General features: G+C 32.1%; 1 protein-coding gene across 1 annotated transcript in view; it reads right to left on the bottom strand.

Moving 5' to 3' along the window:
• The window catches only part of LOC139526351 (uncharacterized), a 75,839-nt gene extending 62,417 nt beyond the window's left edge, over positions 1 to 13,422 (bottom strand). The window contains exons 1-2 of the mRNA XM_071321486.1: positions 13,318 to 13,422; positions 7,862 to 7,999 (exon numbers count right to left, since the gene is read on the bottom strand). Of these exons, the coding sequence (XP_071177587.1) occupies positions 7,862 to 7,999; positions 13,318 to 13,422 (243 nt within the window). The remainder of the gene's footprint in view (positions 1 to 7,861; positions 8,000 to 13,317) is intronic.
• Positions 13,423 to 16,434: the final 3,012 nt, after the last annotated feature.

Here is a 16,434-nt window from a genome sequence, read left to right as displayed (position 1 = left end):
TATTGTATTGTATTTTTTATATGTTTTTCTGTATTTTTTTCTACTTAGTTATATAATGTTCAACTATGTTACGTGTAATACTATGAAAGTAATAAGACTGTAAAGCCAAAACTAAATAATGGCTAATTATTTTATCAATTTAACGTCTCTTAATGTAAAAGGCTTTGGAAACGATTTTAAACGCAAATCCATGTTTCTTTGGTTGAAAAATTTTCAGAGCGACATCATTTTCTTACAAGAAACACACAGTATTGAATCCTATGAAACTATATGGAAAAAGGAATGGGGTGGAGATATTTATTTTTTGCACGAGGAAACGAACTCCAGAGGTGTTGCTATTTTGTTTAACTACTCAACCGATTATATATTGAAGAAAAAAATAGCAGATGAAAACGGAAGGTATCTCATTCTAACTGTTGAAATTGATAACACAGATTTTGTTTTTGTAAATTATTATGCGGCCACGGAAAATTTTGAAAATGAACAAATAGTATATATAGTGAAAAAATCAAGATTTTATTAAACGAAAGGTTAGATCAAAATCTCGTTTTGGGTGGAAATTTTAATACGATACTTTAGCCATTTTTAGACAAAATGGGTGGTTCAAAATATAACACACCTGCCAAATATACGAGTAAATTAGAAGATTTTATAGAAGAATTTGAGTTATGTGATATTTGGAGGACACAAAATGTTGATTCTAGATTGTATACTTGGCGTCAAAGAACCCCTCTTATACAATGTCGCTTAGATTTTTGGTTGAAATCGATTTTTTTGTCTAGCAGTGTTACCGAAACATCCATTCTTCCGTCTATAAAAACTGATCATAGTCTTACTAATTGACACTGTCCGGCGAGAACTTTAGTAAGAGAGGTCCCGGTTTCTGGAAATTCAACTCGGGTTTATTGACAGATAAAAATTATGTGGATATAGTAAAAAATGTTTTTTCAGAATGTAATAATAAATATCACAATTTAGAAAATAAAAATTTGAAATGGGATTCCATAAAAAGTGAAATAAGAGGCGCAACGCTCAAATATTCGAAATATAAAAACATGAAATTACGGGAAAGAGAGTCTAGTTTGAAAAAAAAGGACAAGACGAAATTCAGAAAACTCTCTCTTGTACATATTTAGATAAAGATATAAATAATCTTTTGATTGAATTAGACACTGTTAAAGAAGATAAAGAGCAAGTAGTAAATAATCAAACAAGGGGGGCTATTATACGATCACACGCCGAGCACTGTGAAGGCAATGAAGGAAATCCAAAATATTTCTTATCACTAGAAAAACGCAATTATAAAAATAAATGTATAAACAAATTAGTTGTAAACGACATTGAAATTATGTCACAAGAAAAAATTCTAAACGAAGAGAGACATTTCAATGAAAATTTGTACGCATCTAAAAAAACTCACTATAGATACCAGGACTAAATTTTGTATATACGCCAGACGCGCGTTTCGTCTACAAAAGACTCATCAGTGACGCTTGAATCCAAAAAAGTTAAAAAGGACAAATAAAGTACGAAGTTGAAGAGCATTGAGGATCAAAATTCCAAAAATGTTTGCAAAATACAGCTAAGGTAACCTATGCCTGAGGAAGAAAAGCCTTAGTATTTCAAAAATTCAAACTTTTGTTAACAGTTAATTTATAAATATAACCATATCAATGGTAATTCATGTCAGTACAAAAGTGCTGACTACTGGGCTGGTGATACCCTCGGGGAAATAAATCTCCACCAGCAGTGGCATCGACCCAGTGGTTGTAAAAAAAACTCATCATAGATACCAGTACTCAATTTTGTATAAAAGCCAGACGCGCGTTTCGTCTACAAAAGTCTCATCAGTGACGCTCGAAAGAAGACCCTGATATATATTCAGGTGATTCTAATTTTTTTGACTTAAATTTTATTCCTAAGCTTACAGATCTGGAAAAGGATATATGCAATGCAGATATTTCAGAATCTGAGTGCGTTAAAGTTTTAAAAACATTTAAAAATAATAAAAGTCCTGGAACAGACGGGCTTACTGCTGAGTTTTACAAATTTTTCTGGATTGATATAAAAAAGTATGTGTTAGAAAGCTATGAATATTCCTTTGAAACCGGAACCCTCTCAATAGACCAAAGACGGGATATTCTTACTCTTATTCCAAAGAAAGATAAAGATAGAACACTCTTGTCGAACTGGCGTCCCCTCTCTATCTTAAATTTTGATTATAAATTATTAGCCAAAGTTATTGCGAAAAGAATAAAATTATTTCTTCCAAAGCTTATAGATCCGGACCAAACGGGATATCTGGCTGGTAGATACATTGGTGAAAATCTACGACTCATTGCTGTATTATATTTTTAACTACTTTAAAGAATTATCCAGGGTATATATCACTGGTCGATTTCGAAAAGGCGTTTGATACGCTAGAATGGAAATTTATTCAAAAAGCATAGGTTTGTTTTAATTTTGGAAGCAATTTCCGGAAATGGGTCTTAACTTTATACTCAATATATCTAGTCTTGTCGTTAATAATGGATTTAGTTCTAGTCCATTCACAATTAAGAGAGGTGTTCGACAAGGGTGTCCTTTGTCTTCTTATTTATTTATTTCGGCCGTTGAACTGCTGGCAATAAGTATTCGTAAGAACACTCAGGTATCTGGTATAAAAATTGGGGATACTGAAATCAAAATTTCACAGTTAGCTGATGATACCTCTTGTTTTTTGAAAGATGTATTTTATACTCAATATATCTAGTCTAGTCATTAATAATGGATTTAGTTCTAGTCCATTCACAATTAAGAGAGGTGTTCGACAAGGGTGTCCTTTGTCTCCTTTTTTATTTATTTTGGCCGTTGAACTGCTGGCAATAAGTATTCGTAAGAACAATCAGGTATCTGGTATAAAAATTGGGGATACTGAAATCAAAATTTCAAAGTTGGTTGATGATACCACTTGTTTGTTTTGTGAAAGATGTATTCTCCGCGCATATTTTATTAGATTCCTTAAACGATTTTGAGAGGTGTTTAGGATTAAAAGTAAATTTTTCTAAAACCGAAGCAACATGGATTGGAAGAAATATGTTTAACAAAGAAGGTTCCCTTCCAATTAAATGGACAGATGGTTTTAAAACCTTAGGTTTAAAATTTAATGCTTTTGAAGAAATGGTTTGTTTTAATTTAGATACATGCATAGGAAAAATGGAATCAATAATTAAACTATGGAGGATCAGAAACCTTTCCTTGATCGAAAAAATTGTAAATCTTAAATCACTTGCAATATCAAAGCTTATTTATGTCATTTCATCTACACATGTAACAAAATCTTATGTAATTTAAATACAACGTGATATTAATAGTTTTTTGATGGAATGGTAGTACTCCGAAAGTTAAATCGGAAGTTATTCAAAAGTCTCCTAGCGAGGGGGGACTGAAAGCTACAAATTTTGAAGTACAGCTGCTATCTTTTCGTATTATGTGGGTAAAAAGATTTTTGTCAGAACATGACTCCAAATGTAAACATGTTTCCAAAGCATTCTTCTCCCTTTTTGATTTAGAGGACTTGTTTATGAGCAGATGTGAATTTGAGTTTTTGAATTTGAAAACACCTCTTTTTTATATAGAAGTGCTATCTGCTTGGAAACGTTTCAAGGGTATTTTCATCCCGTTTAATGCATTTCATGTTAGAAAAGAATTTATTTGGTTCGATCCGTTTATCAAAATTGATCAAAAGAGTATGTTTTACAGATCTTGGTAAATGAAAGGCATACGGTTCATAAATGATATTGTGGATGATAAAGGCGATTTTTAGTCTCATGACGCTATTAACAAAAAATATAACCCGAATGTCACTTTTGTACCATTCTATCTATTAAGCTTGCTTTACCACGTGACTGGAAAGATTTGTTATTACAACAACACATGTCACCTAACAGCAACTCATTTTGAGTCGTTTTTGAGCATGAGAAAAAAAATGCCTATTAGTAAATTATTTACTAAAGATGTATATTCACTTTTTATTGATCGGGGAAGTGTTCGCAACAAAGATGGAAAGAAAGTTTTAATATAGAAATTAGGGACGAACAATGGAAAAATATGTATTCATTAGCTTTCAAATGTACTATAGAAAGCAAACTACAAGCTTTTCAATATAAACTACTACACAGAATAGTCTCACAAAATTATCTTCATGAAAAATATAAACTTTCCTTAACTAATGAATGTGCCAGTTGTAAAGAAATAGAAACTATAGAGCATACATTTTTTGAATGTACAGAAATAAAACAATTTTGGAGAGATTTTTCAAATTGGTGGTATTCAGTATTTGGAGTAGAACTATTTTTGAATAAAGACAGTGTCATTTTTGGTGTATTGAATTCTGATAACTTAGTTTTAAATTATTGCATTCTACAGGCAAAATATTACATTTATGTATATTATGTAAAGAACACACACTTAGACAGACTGTTCATATATGTGCAAGCTTTTCTTAAAATTTTGAAAAGACGTCTGGAGATATTAGAATATTTATATATTTCTAAAGACAAACACGAGCCATTTGTCAACAGATGGGGGGTTTTATGAAAGCTATTTAATTAATTTTTTTTTTTAATATGGTTATAATATAATGTATTCCAAAGTATTCTTAAGACGTATCATATACTGAGTATTCACACAACTAACTTGTAAATGTTTACTGTGTCTTATCTGCATAATATCAATAGTATAACAATGCCATACATGTCATGTCATTCATTTATGTCTTGTAAAATCGTATGTGTGCAGTGTAGTTTGAACACCAAAAAGATCAATAAAAAATAAAAAAAAAAACCCACTTAAATCGAATATATATGAATGCACATTAAATTTTAATCCGAATTTTGAAACGGCACAGTCAGTAATAACGATACCACTTTCTTCGATTTTTTATCCAATTTGGAACACAAAACGAATGCAAATGTAATCACGGAACATATTTAGAATAGTCCTTTCGCACGCAACAATCATGATTATTATACCCTGAGTCTTAAACAACATTTCGTAATACATGTTGATGATGTTTTTGATTAAGTTGAGCTACTGTTTGAAGAGGCCAACATGTAGGATATATTTTAATGTAAAGAAAGTTAATTCACAAAACAATTTTCAAACTTAAAAAAATGTATTTGATTGCAGTTGTTCATCCTTTTGACGTGTTTTACAATGTTTTAAGTACAATATAAGTCTCTTACAGTCCATTCTGTCAAATATGTATAGTATAAATAACACATGTAAAGAATAGAGAACAATTAATGAAAACAGATATGAAGGACCCAACATCAAGACCCTTTAACATTTTTGGTGTTGTAGTATATTATACTTGTCCAAATAATCCTAGAATATTGGTAAAGCTGTCAAAAACAATTGCTTTTCATCATGCTCATATTTTCTAGTGTTTGAAACATCTACCGAGCTAACTATTTGTTTTTACTTTTGCTTTATATCAGCTACAGTCATTTCAAACACATTAAAATAATACCAAAAAAGTTTTGTAAGTTCAATTAATAGTTATCATGAATAATATAAATTTATTATCTAATCATCTAATCACCCCAAAATATGCATGAAAGTATTAATGTTTGTTCCATACATCCAAAAATACAAATGCACATTCAATAATTTAACACACATTTGAATGAAACTGACTTTTATTTACGAACTGTAATGCATCTATAACGGCGGGCGACTCATTGATTAGCGATAAAAATTATTTCAGTTACAAGAAGAAATCAATTTGCGACAAAAAGAAAACAAAAATACAACAGGAAGACAACTTTAGCAACAAGACACTGTATCATGTTTATATACCCAATCAAAACAATATATTAATAGAAAAAGTCAAAACTATTAGAATTGTTGGTCCTCACTGCTCTTTAACTTCGTACTTCATTTGGCCTTTTTAACTTTTTGGGATTCGAGCGTCACTGATGAGTCTTTTATAGACGAAATGCGTGCCTGGCGTAAATACAATATGTAATTCTGGTATCTATGATGATTATAAAAAAAGAAGATGTGGTATGATTGCCAATGAGACAACTCCCCACAATAGACCAAAATGACACAGAAATTAACCACTATAGTTCACCCCACGGCCTACACCAATGAGCAAAGCCCATACTCAAAGACAGTTATAAACGACCCTGAAATGATAATGTAAACAATCAAAACGAGAAAGCTAACGGCATTATTTATGTACAAAAAAAATGAACGAAAATCAAATGTGTAATAAAACGTTAATTTCGATGGTAATTGTTGATGAAAATGGTTTAGTTTATACAAACAGAAGTGATGTTATGAATAAGTGGAAGACTAATTTTCATTCATTATTTAAAACCGTTGCCGAAACGGAACTTGATTCTTGGTTCTTAAATACTGAAATTAATATATCAACGCTTAATTCATCTATTCCAAGAGCAGATGTTCTCGAAGCAGTCATACGTGCCAAATCACGAAAAAGTACAGAAATTCACAGAATGACACAGCTTTTTAACTTGTTACATCAAATTATTAGGAGCTATTTCAATTTCGTCAAAGTTCCAATTCAGTGGAAAAGTTGTATTGAAAATCCAATTTTCAAATACGGATCTGATGACAATAGAAACCCGCTCAATCACAGGGGAAAATCTTTGATTTTGGTGCCTTGTAAAATTTATTGTAACATTTTAGATTATCAATTAAGTAATTGGCTTGAAGATAACAACATGTTATAGGACGAACAAGATAAATTTCGACATGATAGAAGCTGTCAGGAACATACACATTTGCTTTACTCAATCGTCAATAATCGTAAATCATCATGAAAATCCAAGATTACATGCTTAGTTGACATGAGAAAAGCCTTTGATACGGTTGAGCAATTAAAACTGTTTATGGTATACACTGCAACGTGCAGGAGTTAGGGATATATTTTTGTTCTCATTCAGTCACTGTTAGAAGGTGGTAACTGTGCCGTTCGTGTTTATAATGACTTAACCACTTGTTCTACGTTGAAACCGGAATGAAACAGGGATGTATAATTTCAACGACATGTTTTTTTTTATATATATATAAATGACTTAGCGGACCGCATTACTGCGTTAGACTATGTGAAGTGAAGATTGACGATTTTAATTTGAGCATTTTACTATATGCAGACGACATGTTTTGATTGTACCCGACGAAAATAATTTACAACGAATGCTAGATGTCGTATCGGACTGTTGCGCTACTTTAGCTATTAAAATTAAAATTAACAAAACTTAAAAAGTACATTTCCGAAATCAATCAATCGCAAGGTCAGATCAGATTTTCAATTGTTCAAAAAATACCATTCATTATTGTGAACTTTACAAATACTAAGGTGTAGGTATGGGCGAGCACTTGACATTTAACATTGCAAACGTTTTGGTTTTAAGAATTAATCAATGTCTCATAAGCCTTTTTTGGCTGCATTTTGCTTGTTGTTTGAGTTTATACGAACATTATGTTAATGCCTTGTTATAATCAATATGTGACACTATAATAAACATATTTTATTCTTATTCTATAATAATCTTTTATGTTCATATTTTATAATTTTCGATGCATTGATCATGCATGTTATATATTATCTAAAGTTGTTTGGAAGAATCATAATCAATCAGCCTTTATAATAGACTAATTACTGCTTGGTTGTTCATGCATATAAGATTATGTCAGCAAAGCAATACCTCTCAATTGGAGTCCTTAATCTATTATTTTCTCTATCGCAGAAGAAAAGAAACAACAACAAATGAAATGAAGTCTCAATTTTCACAAATCTGAGAAAATATTTACTTTTGTTATAAAATGTTCCGTTGTTTTCATTTACCGTGCCTTTTAGAGTGTCTTCTGATGAACTGTTACAAGAGAATCTGTGGCCTTGTCTCGGCGGTGGGATAGCCAGATTAACAAATGTTGATAAAACCAGTGAAAGATTCAGCCTTAACACTGGGGGATAGCTAGTCGACTGTAAGATACAAAGGCATTAAACTTAAATACAGGCAACAGTAGTATAACATAATTCAAAAATCATAAGCAGATTGAGAGAAAACAAATCTGGGTCACAAATTAAAACCCAGAGAAACACATCAACTATAAGAGGAAAACAACATAAACGACGAAGTGCAATAAAACACAAACGACAATGCAACATAAATAGAAACGACGTACTCGATAACAACTGCCACAATCCTGACTTGATTCAGGACATTTCAAGAAAAAAAAAAAAACATGGTGGGTTGAACCTTGTGTTCTTGCTCGCCAAAACCTCGCGCTTTAAGACATAAAACAATATCCGATAATAATAAAAAAAAAAAAAAATCAATCCTAACATTATAACTAAATACATGTTGGATGTTTAAATAGTGAAACATATCTTATAGCAATGCGAATTCACACTCAGCAAAACAGTCATATTCGGGAATAGGTCACGTTTTGTACTTGAATGACCAGACGCCGTAAATGGTTAACCATAATCTAAGACGTGGTAAAATTGTCCTTACCTAGTTTAGACACAGACATGTCACCTATTCGATGTTGTCGTTATGACTAGTTTGGTAGTTTTAAATTCTGCCTTTCTGTTACAAGGCTTAGAGACGTATGACTTAACCTTCTGTCATCGTGACAATTTTTATTTTTCATAATGTCAAATTGATCACAAAACAAAAACCGTTCACAGTTTGCAATGTTTACCCCTTTTAAATCATTTAAACACTTGTTATCTTTTAATAGGAATCCACTCATTGAAGCAATACTATATTTTTTTTCCCAAATATAATCTTCTAAAAGAGTGGAGATATACGGAGTGCAAACAGGAAAGGGAGGTAACGTGAATGGCCAACTATATAATTTTTATTGCAATTACCCGGAATCAATATGGTTTACCACTGTCCATCCATACGTCCAAAAAATGTCTTTTTGTTCTCGGACTTAACCTTACAAAAAGAAACTTAAACACAATCGTTTTTACCACAAACATCAGATCAACGTAGAATTTGGTTGGCGTCACTTTCAATGTTTTACAGTAGGGTCCCAATATAAGTGGAAACATCAGGAAGTTTGCGCACTTCATTCTCTGGCTTTACTTTGCAACAACAACATGTATTGCAACGTTTATTCAATGCTTATTATACCTAAAGACATACTAAATTCGAATAATGGTGGCATTGCTTTTGAAATATATAATCATATAACACGTGCCGTTATTATAAGCTGCTATAAGTACATCCTCTTTGTAATACACGCTGAAATCAAACATATCTGAATACACATTTGATAGATATTAATCCAAACTTTGAAACAATACAATCACTATAAACGATAGCACTTTCTCTACTTTTATTAATTGAGAATATTCTTCCATCGTCTTTATTCATTTTGAAACACAAATAGCATATTACATTTAGTTTTTAATAGACTAAGTATAATAATGTTTTGTTTTCCGTCAAAATTCCAAAGTCAAATATAACAACATAATGAAAAGATCTGTTGTATTAAGTAGCGGGTTGTTAAAATATGTATTGTGGTATGGAAACCAAAGCGTACTAAAATAATAAAATTTAGAATGGAAATGGGGAATGTGTCAAAGAGACAACAACCCGACCAAATAAAAAACAACAGCAGAGGGTCACCAACAGGTCTTCAATGTAGCGAGAAATTCCCGCACCCGGAGGCGTCCTTCAGCTGACCCCTAAACAAATATATACTAGTCCAATGATAATGAACGCCATACTAATTTCCAAATTGTACACAAGAAACTAAAATTAAAATAATACAAGACTAACAAAGGCCAGAGGCTCCTCACTTGGGACAGGCGCAAAAATGCGGCGGGGTTAAACATGTTTGTGAGATCTCAACCCTCCCCCTATACCTCTAACCAATGTAGAAAAAGTAAACGCATAACAATACGCACATTAAAATTCAGTTCAAGAGAAGTCCGAGTCTGATGTCAGAAGATGTAACCAAAGAAAATAAACAAAATGACAATAATACATAAATAACAACAGACTACTAGCAGTTATCTGACATGCCAGCTCCAGACTTCAATTAAACTGACTGAAAGATTATGATTTCATCATATGAACATCAGGCACAATCCTTCCCGTTAGGGGTTTAGTATCATACCATCATAACATATATGAGAAGAACATAACCCGTGTCATGCCAACAACTGGTTTTAGAATAAACGTGTTTAGTTCCGATGCAAAGACCTTATCAGTGACTCAATATTAACGCCAAAATATGCAATCTTTAATGACTTGACAACAGTATCGTAATTATATCCCTTCTTAATAAGTCTATTCAAAGGTTTTGTAAGTTTCTGAGGTGAATACTGACACCTTTGTGCTTTATAAAGAATGTTTTCATAAAAAAATGGATGTGAAATACCTGAACGTATTAGTCTGCATGTTGAGCTATATTTACGAATGATGTCTTTATACCGATGATAAAATTTACTAAATGTTTTGACTAGTTTGTGATATCGAAAACCCTGGTGTAATAATTTTTCAGTAATACATAAATTTCTCTCGTTAAAATCTAAAACATTGTTACATACACGAGCGAATCGTACAAGTTGAGTTATATAAACACCGTAAGATGGTGACAAGGGAACGTCACCATCTAAAAACGGATAATTAACGATAGGAAATGAAAAATCATCCCTTTTATCATAAATTTTAGTATTCAGCTTTCCCTTAGTGATATAGATATCAAGATCGAGAAAAGGGCAGTGGTCATTGTTAGTATTAGCTTTATTTAAAGTAAGTTCAACAGGATAAATTAAATTAATATACATACTGAAGTCGTCATTATTGAGAGCCAAAATATCATCCAAATATCTAAAAGTATTATTAAATGTGTTTATCAGATGGTGTTTCGATGGGTCTTTGCTTATTTTTGTCATAAATTGTAACTCATAACAATACAAAAACAGGTCCGCAATAAGTGGTGCACAGTAAGTCCCCATTTGGAATTCCGATAATCTGACGATATACGGAGTATCAAAGCATGTCCAATAACATAGTTTTTTTGTTTATTGCTACTAAAAAATGACCTAAAAGAGTTTGAACATATATATTCACATTCTGATTTTTTGAATGCCCATTTAATTAGGTGTGTGATTTGTTTCTTAATGAGAATGTGAGGCAATGTGGTATACAGGGTAGAAAAATCAAAACTTTGAACAGATTCAAAATGACTAATATAAGCATGCAATTTATCAAGTACTTCCAACGAGTTCTTGACACTCCAAAAGTAATTTATTCCACTATTTTCGAAGGCCTTATTTGAACAAGTTATTATCAGGGTTTTAATTGTACCAAGTGTGCTGGTAAGAAGAATAGACAACTTAGTAGTTGAACAATGGCTTGAAGACGAAATAAATCTATATTTGTAAGGGGTTTTGTGTAGCTTCGGAAGCCAATACATAGTTGAGACTTTCATTGTATTTGGCTCTGATTGTAAAGCGGTGGCTAACAGTTAATGTTTGTTACCGATTTCGTTTTCTGAAAATGGAGTCAGTTGGAATGTTGGTGAATTGGTGAGTTTCATTCTCAGAACCTCAATGTATAATTTACGTCAAACAATAATAATATTATTAGCAGCTTTATCGGCCGGGACAAAAACAAATACCTTGGCTAGTTCTTTTAGTTTATGTTTGATACGAGAAATAGGTTTATTGTGGTGATTGTTAATAGTAAAATGTTCTTTAAAATGTTGAATACGTATATCAACTATCTTCATTACTGAATTAAAAAAGAGTCTAAAGATTTTTTTGTCAGCCTTTTCCCGTTTTATCTATTTCATACAGTAAGTATGGAGTGAGTCGTGGATGATATTACGACACTCATTCCAATTAATAATTGTTAATTACTTTATAAGAGTTATTTACCTATTCCCAAAAACATTGTTTATGTCCTTCTTAATTCAATTCCTATCTTTAATTTTTCCTTTTTAGATAGTAACGTTCCGTTGTCACCGTGTAAGATTCGTTTGTGTATGTAACAACGAATTAAATTTTAGCGAGAGAAATTAATGTTTTACAGAAAAATTATTACATCAGGAATTTCAATATCACAAACTAGTCAAAACATTTACGAATTATTATCGGTACAAGGACATCATTCGTAAATATATTTCAACATTTATACGTAAGTATATCACATCCTATGTTCTTATAGTAATATTCTTTACAAATCACAAAAATGTGGCATTCACCTCAAAAGCTAAAAACACCTTTAAACAAACTTATTTAAGAATTAATATAGTAACGATACTGTTGTCAGGTCATTGCAAATTGCATATTTTGGCTTAAATATTGATTCACTTATACGGTTTTTGCATCTGATATAACCAACGCATTTATTTTAAAACCAGTTGTCGACCGTATGATACGGTTTATGTTCTTCTTATATATTTTATGATTGTATAATACTAACGGGAGGGACTGTACTTGATATTCATGTGATGAATATATATACCTTCAATCAGTTTAACATGTTTAATTGTAGTCTTGAGCTGGCACGTCAGTATACTGCTAGTGGTCTTCTGTTAATTTGTGTATCATTGTCATTGTGTTTAGTTTCTTTTGTTACTTATTTGACATCGAACTTAACCTTCTTTCAACTGAGATTCGCGCTAGATGTAAAGGGGTTGGTCGAGATCTCAAAATCATGTTTTACCCAGCCTGTCCAAAGTCAGGTCCCTCTGGCCTTTGTTAGTCTTGTATGCTTTTTATTTTAGTTTATTGTGTATATTTCGGAGTAAAGAACGACGTCTATTATCACTGAACTAGTGTTTTACAGAAAAATTATTACATCAGGGATTTCGATTTCACAAACTAGTCAAAACATTTACGAATTATTATCGGTACAAGGACATCATTTGTAAATATATTTCAACATTTATAAGTAGGTATTTCACATCCTATTTTTCATGGTTATATTCTTTACAAATCACGAAAATGTGGCATTCACCTAAAGAGCTAACAACACCTTTATACAAACTTATTAAGAAGAGATATGGTAAAGATACAGGTCATTCATTGCAAATTGCATATTTTGGCTTAAATATTGATTCACTTATACTGTTTTTGCATCTGAAATAACCAACGCATTTATTTTAAAACCAGTTGTCGACCGTATGATACGGTTTATGTTCTCATACATGTTATGATTGTATAATACTAACGGGAGGGATTGTACTTGATATTGATGTGATGAAAACATAATCCTTCAATCAATTTAACATGTTTAATTGTAGTCTTGAGCTGCTATGTCAGTTAACTGCTGGTGGTCTTTTGTTAATTTGTGAATCATTGTCATTGTGTTTACAGTCCTTGAATGGTGTAAACTTCCCACTAACACCATACACCATTACACCATACACCATACCCCATTACACCATACACCTTGTACCATTACACCATACACGTTACACCTTTGCACCATACACCTTACACTTTACACCATACACCATTCCCCATTCTATCTACACAATCCGAAATTACCCATAATGCTATTAAATTTTAAATATTAAAATATTTATTATGTTTATGCTTACAATCCGAAAAAATGAAATAAAAAAAAACAATGAAAGGTCGTACACTATCATTCACATCATTCCCGATCGCACGTTACACAATCACACCATTCCTCATACACCACTACACCATTCCCCTTACACCATACACCATAGCACCATACACCTTACACCATTGCACTATATGCCATACCCCATTACACCATACACGTTGTTTTTGGAAGTTTATACCATCCAAGGGCTGTAGTTCCTTTTTTTTTACTTATCAGACATCTGACTTGGATTTCTTTTGAACTGAGATTCACGCTAGATGTAAAGGGGGTTGGTCGATATCTCAAAAACATGTTTTACCCAGGCTGTACAAAGTCAGGACCCTCTTGCCTTTGTTAGTCTTGTATGCTTTTTATTTTAGTTTCTTGTGTATATTTCGGAGTTAAGTATGACGTCCATTATCACTGAATTAGTATACATTTTTGTTTAATTAAGGGCCAGCTGAAGTACGCCTCCGGGTGCGGGAGTTTCTCGATGCATTGAATACCCGTTGGTGGCATTCGGCTGTTGTCTGCTCTTTGAACGGGTTGTTGTCTCTTCGAATCATTCTCCATTTCCGTTCTCAATTTTATACATGTTACACAGCAGTCAACATTGTGTTATGATCCTAATCTCAGTTTAAACAAAAACAAAATATGTCAACAAAGAAAAAAAACATATAGATGTAAGACTCAGATCGACGTCCGGTCTCTAATCGACGTCCGTTTCTCAAATGGACGTCCAAATCCTACGTCAATATGAAATAACATTCCAAATCGACGGCCAATTTTATGTCTATCTAATCGACGTCCTTTTTTTTGGCATTCTCTAATCGACGTCCGATCTCGAGCTTCTCTAATCAACGTCCGTTTTGGACACAAACTTAAAAACAGAAGTGAACCGATGGCAGCTGAAACATTTAAACCTTTAAACATATTAATTATGTGAGACAAATAAAATCTATTTAAAAAGAAATGTGTGTTGTTTTTTTTCTTCCAAATTAATACATACTAGACTAAGGATGTAAAAAGGTTGTGATATCAATTTTTATATAAATTTTAGAGATTGGTTTGATTTGCAGAGAGAATTTCGAAACTATACACAATATTTCAAATAAAATGAAAGTGAGCAATTATTAACCATATGGCTTTCAACAATGATAAAAACCCATACAACAAAGGCTATTAAAGGCCGCGACATAAATAATGTAAACAATTCAAAATAGAAAATTAACGGTCTCCTATATATAAAAAAAATCCGAAAAACAAATATGACAGACATAAACCATCGATAAACCAATGCACTGCAGGCCCATACAGAATCTGTCGGGGTTAAACATATAAGTGAGCACCGCATTTAATCTAACACAGTGGTGTAACAGCAAAACATAATGCCAATTTCTTGCGTTTACGTTTCATTTCCCGTGTAAATTTCAAAAAATATGTTTGAAAAAAAAACCTTACAGAGTCCGAATTATAATATTCTCAAAACAATTGGCTGTTCATCTTAACAATTTCTTGTCTATTGTTGAAGACTGAATAAAGATTCTAGATTTCGTTTGGTTTTCTTTGTCGTTGGGTTGCTTACTAATTGCCATATATTCACATGCATGTAATTTATTATTTTGAATAGGAATCACACACTATAATGTGGATCAATTGTATTAACTTTTTATCAAGATAAACACTAATGTAGATATAGGAAAATGAGGTATCAGTGACCATGAGACAACTCTCCATCCAAATAACAATTTATAAAAGTAAACCATTATGGTTCAAGGTTACGCCTTCATCAAGGGAGCATGTATGTCCTCAGGTAACAGTTTGAAGAAATGTATATGGAAAGTATGTATAAATGTTTGAAAACTTAGTTGTCATAAGAACCCTACAAAACATGTATACGTATAAGTGTAAATCAAGTCCAGTAATTTATTATTTATTGATATTGAACATGAATTAAAGACGACTACAATCAATCGGACGACGCTTTGGCAATACATTACGTCTGATTAGAGTATAAAAATATTGGACGTCGATTTGAGAATGTGACGTCAGATTTGGACGTCGATTTAAGGAACGGACGTGGATTTGAGGAATGTACGTCGATTAGAGGCCGGACATCGATCTGAGTCTTACATATATAACATAACAAAAGCATATAAGAAGAAACAAATGACAAGAAGACAAAAATTTACTATCATATGATGGCGAGATGTACTATAAGTACGGAATCATTTACGATTAAAAATCCGGTTTACAACGTATGATAAATAAACTTATCAACTATCACAGGAACAAACGCTAATATACATAGACTTGGATTAATATACAATGGTTGAATTATGATGTTGTACCGCTATTATGAAATCACTATGTAAATTTTCGCTTACTTTTGCGGATAAACTCAATCGCCAAAATAAATTCCGCCAATTTAAAAATGCATATGCAAAGGTATTGATATAAGTTTTCAATTCACCAAAAATAATAACCGCCAAAATATTTCGTATACCTTATTCAATGAAAATCGCGAAATTTTACACCCGCGAAAATAACCCGCTATACGGTATATTGAACATGGTTATATGGTTATCCAAAACTACTGCGTATATCATTAATACATGGAAGGCCATGTTAAAAATACCGCTATTATGAAATCACTATTTGATTGAAATACTGTACAAACAAACACAAGAACACTCAGCACAAAGTAAATAAGATAGTTGTTAATCACAACATTTAGACCGCAAGAAAACCAATGGATACTTCAAATGAGTTTACAAAAGCACACCAGGACACCACAAAGGACGTTAAAGCTGCTCGCCACAATAATAAT

Source organism: Mytilus edulis, chromosome 6 (assembly GCF_963676685.1).
Source record: "Mytilus edulis chromosome 6, xbMytEdul2.2, whole genome shotgun sequence".
NCBI lineage: Eukaryota > Metazoa > Mollusca > Bivalvia > Mytilida > Mytilidae > Mytilus > Mytilus edulis.
The sequence above is the reverse complement of the archived record's forward strand: the minus strand, read 5'-3'. Positions and strand labels throughout refer to the sequence as shown.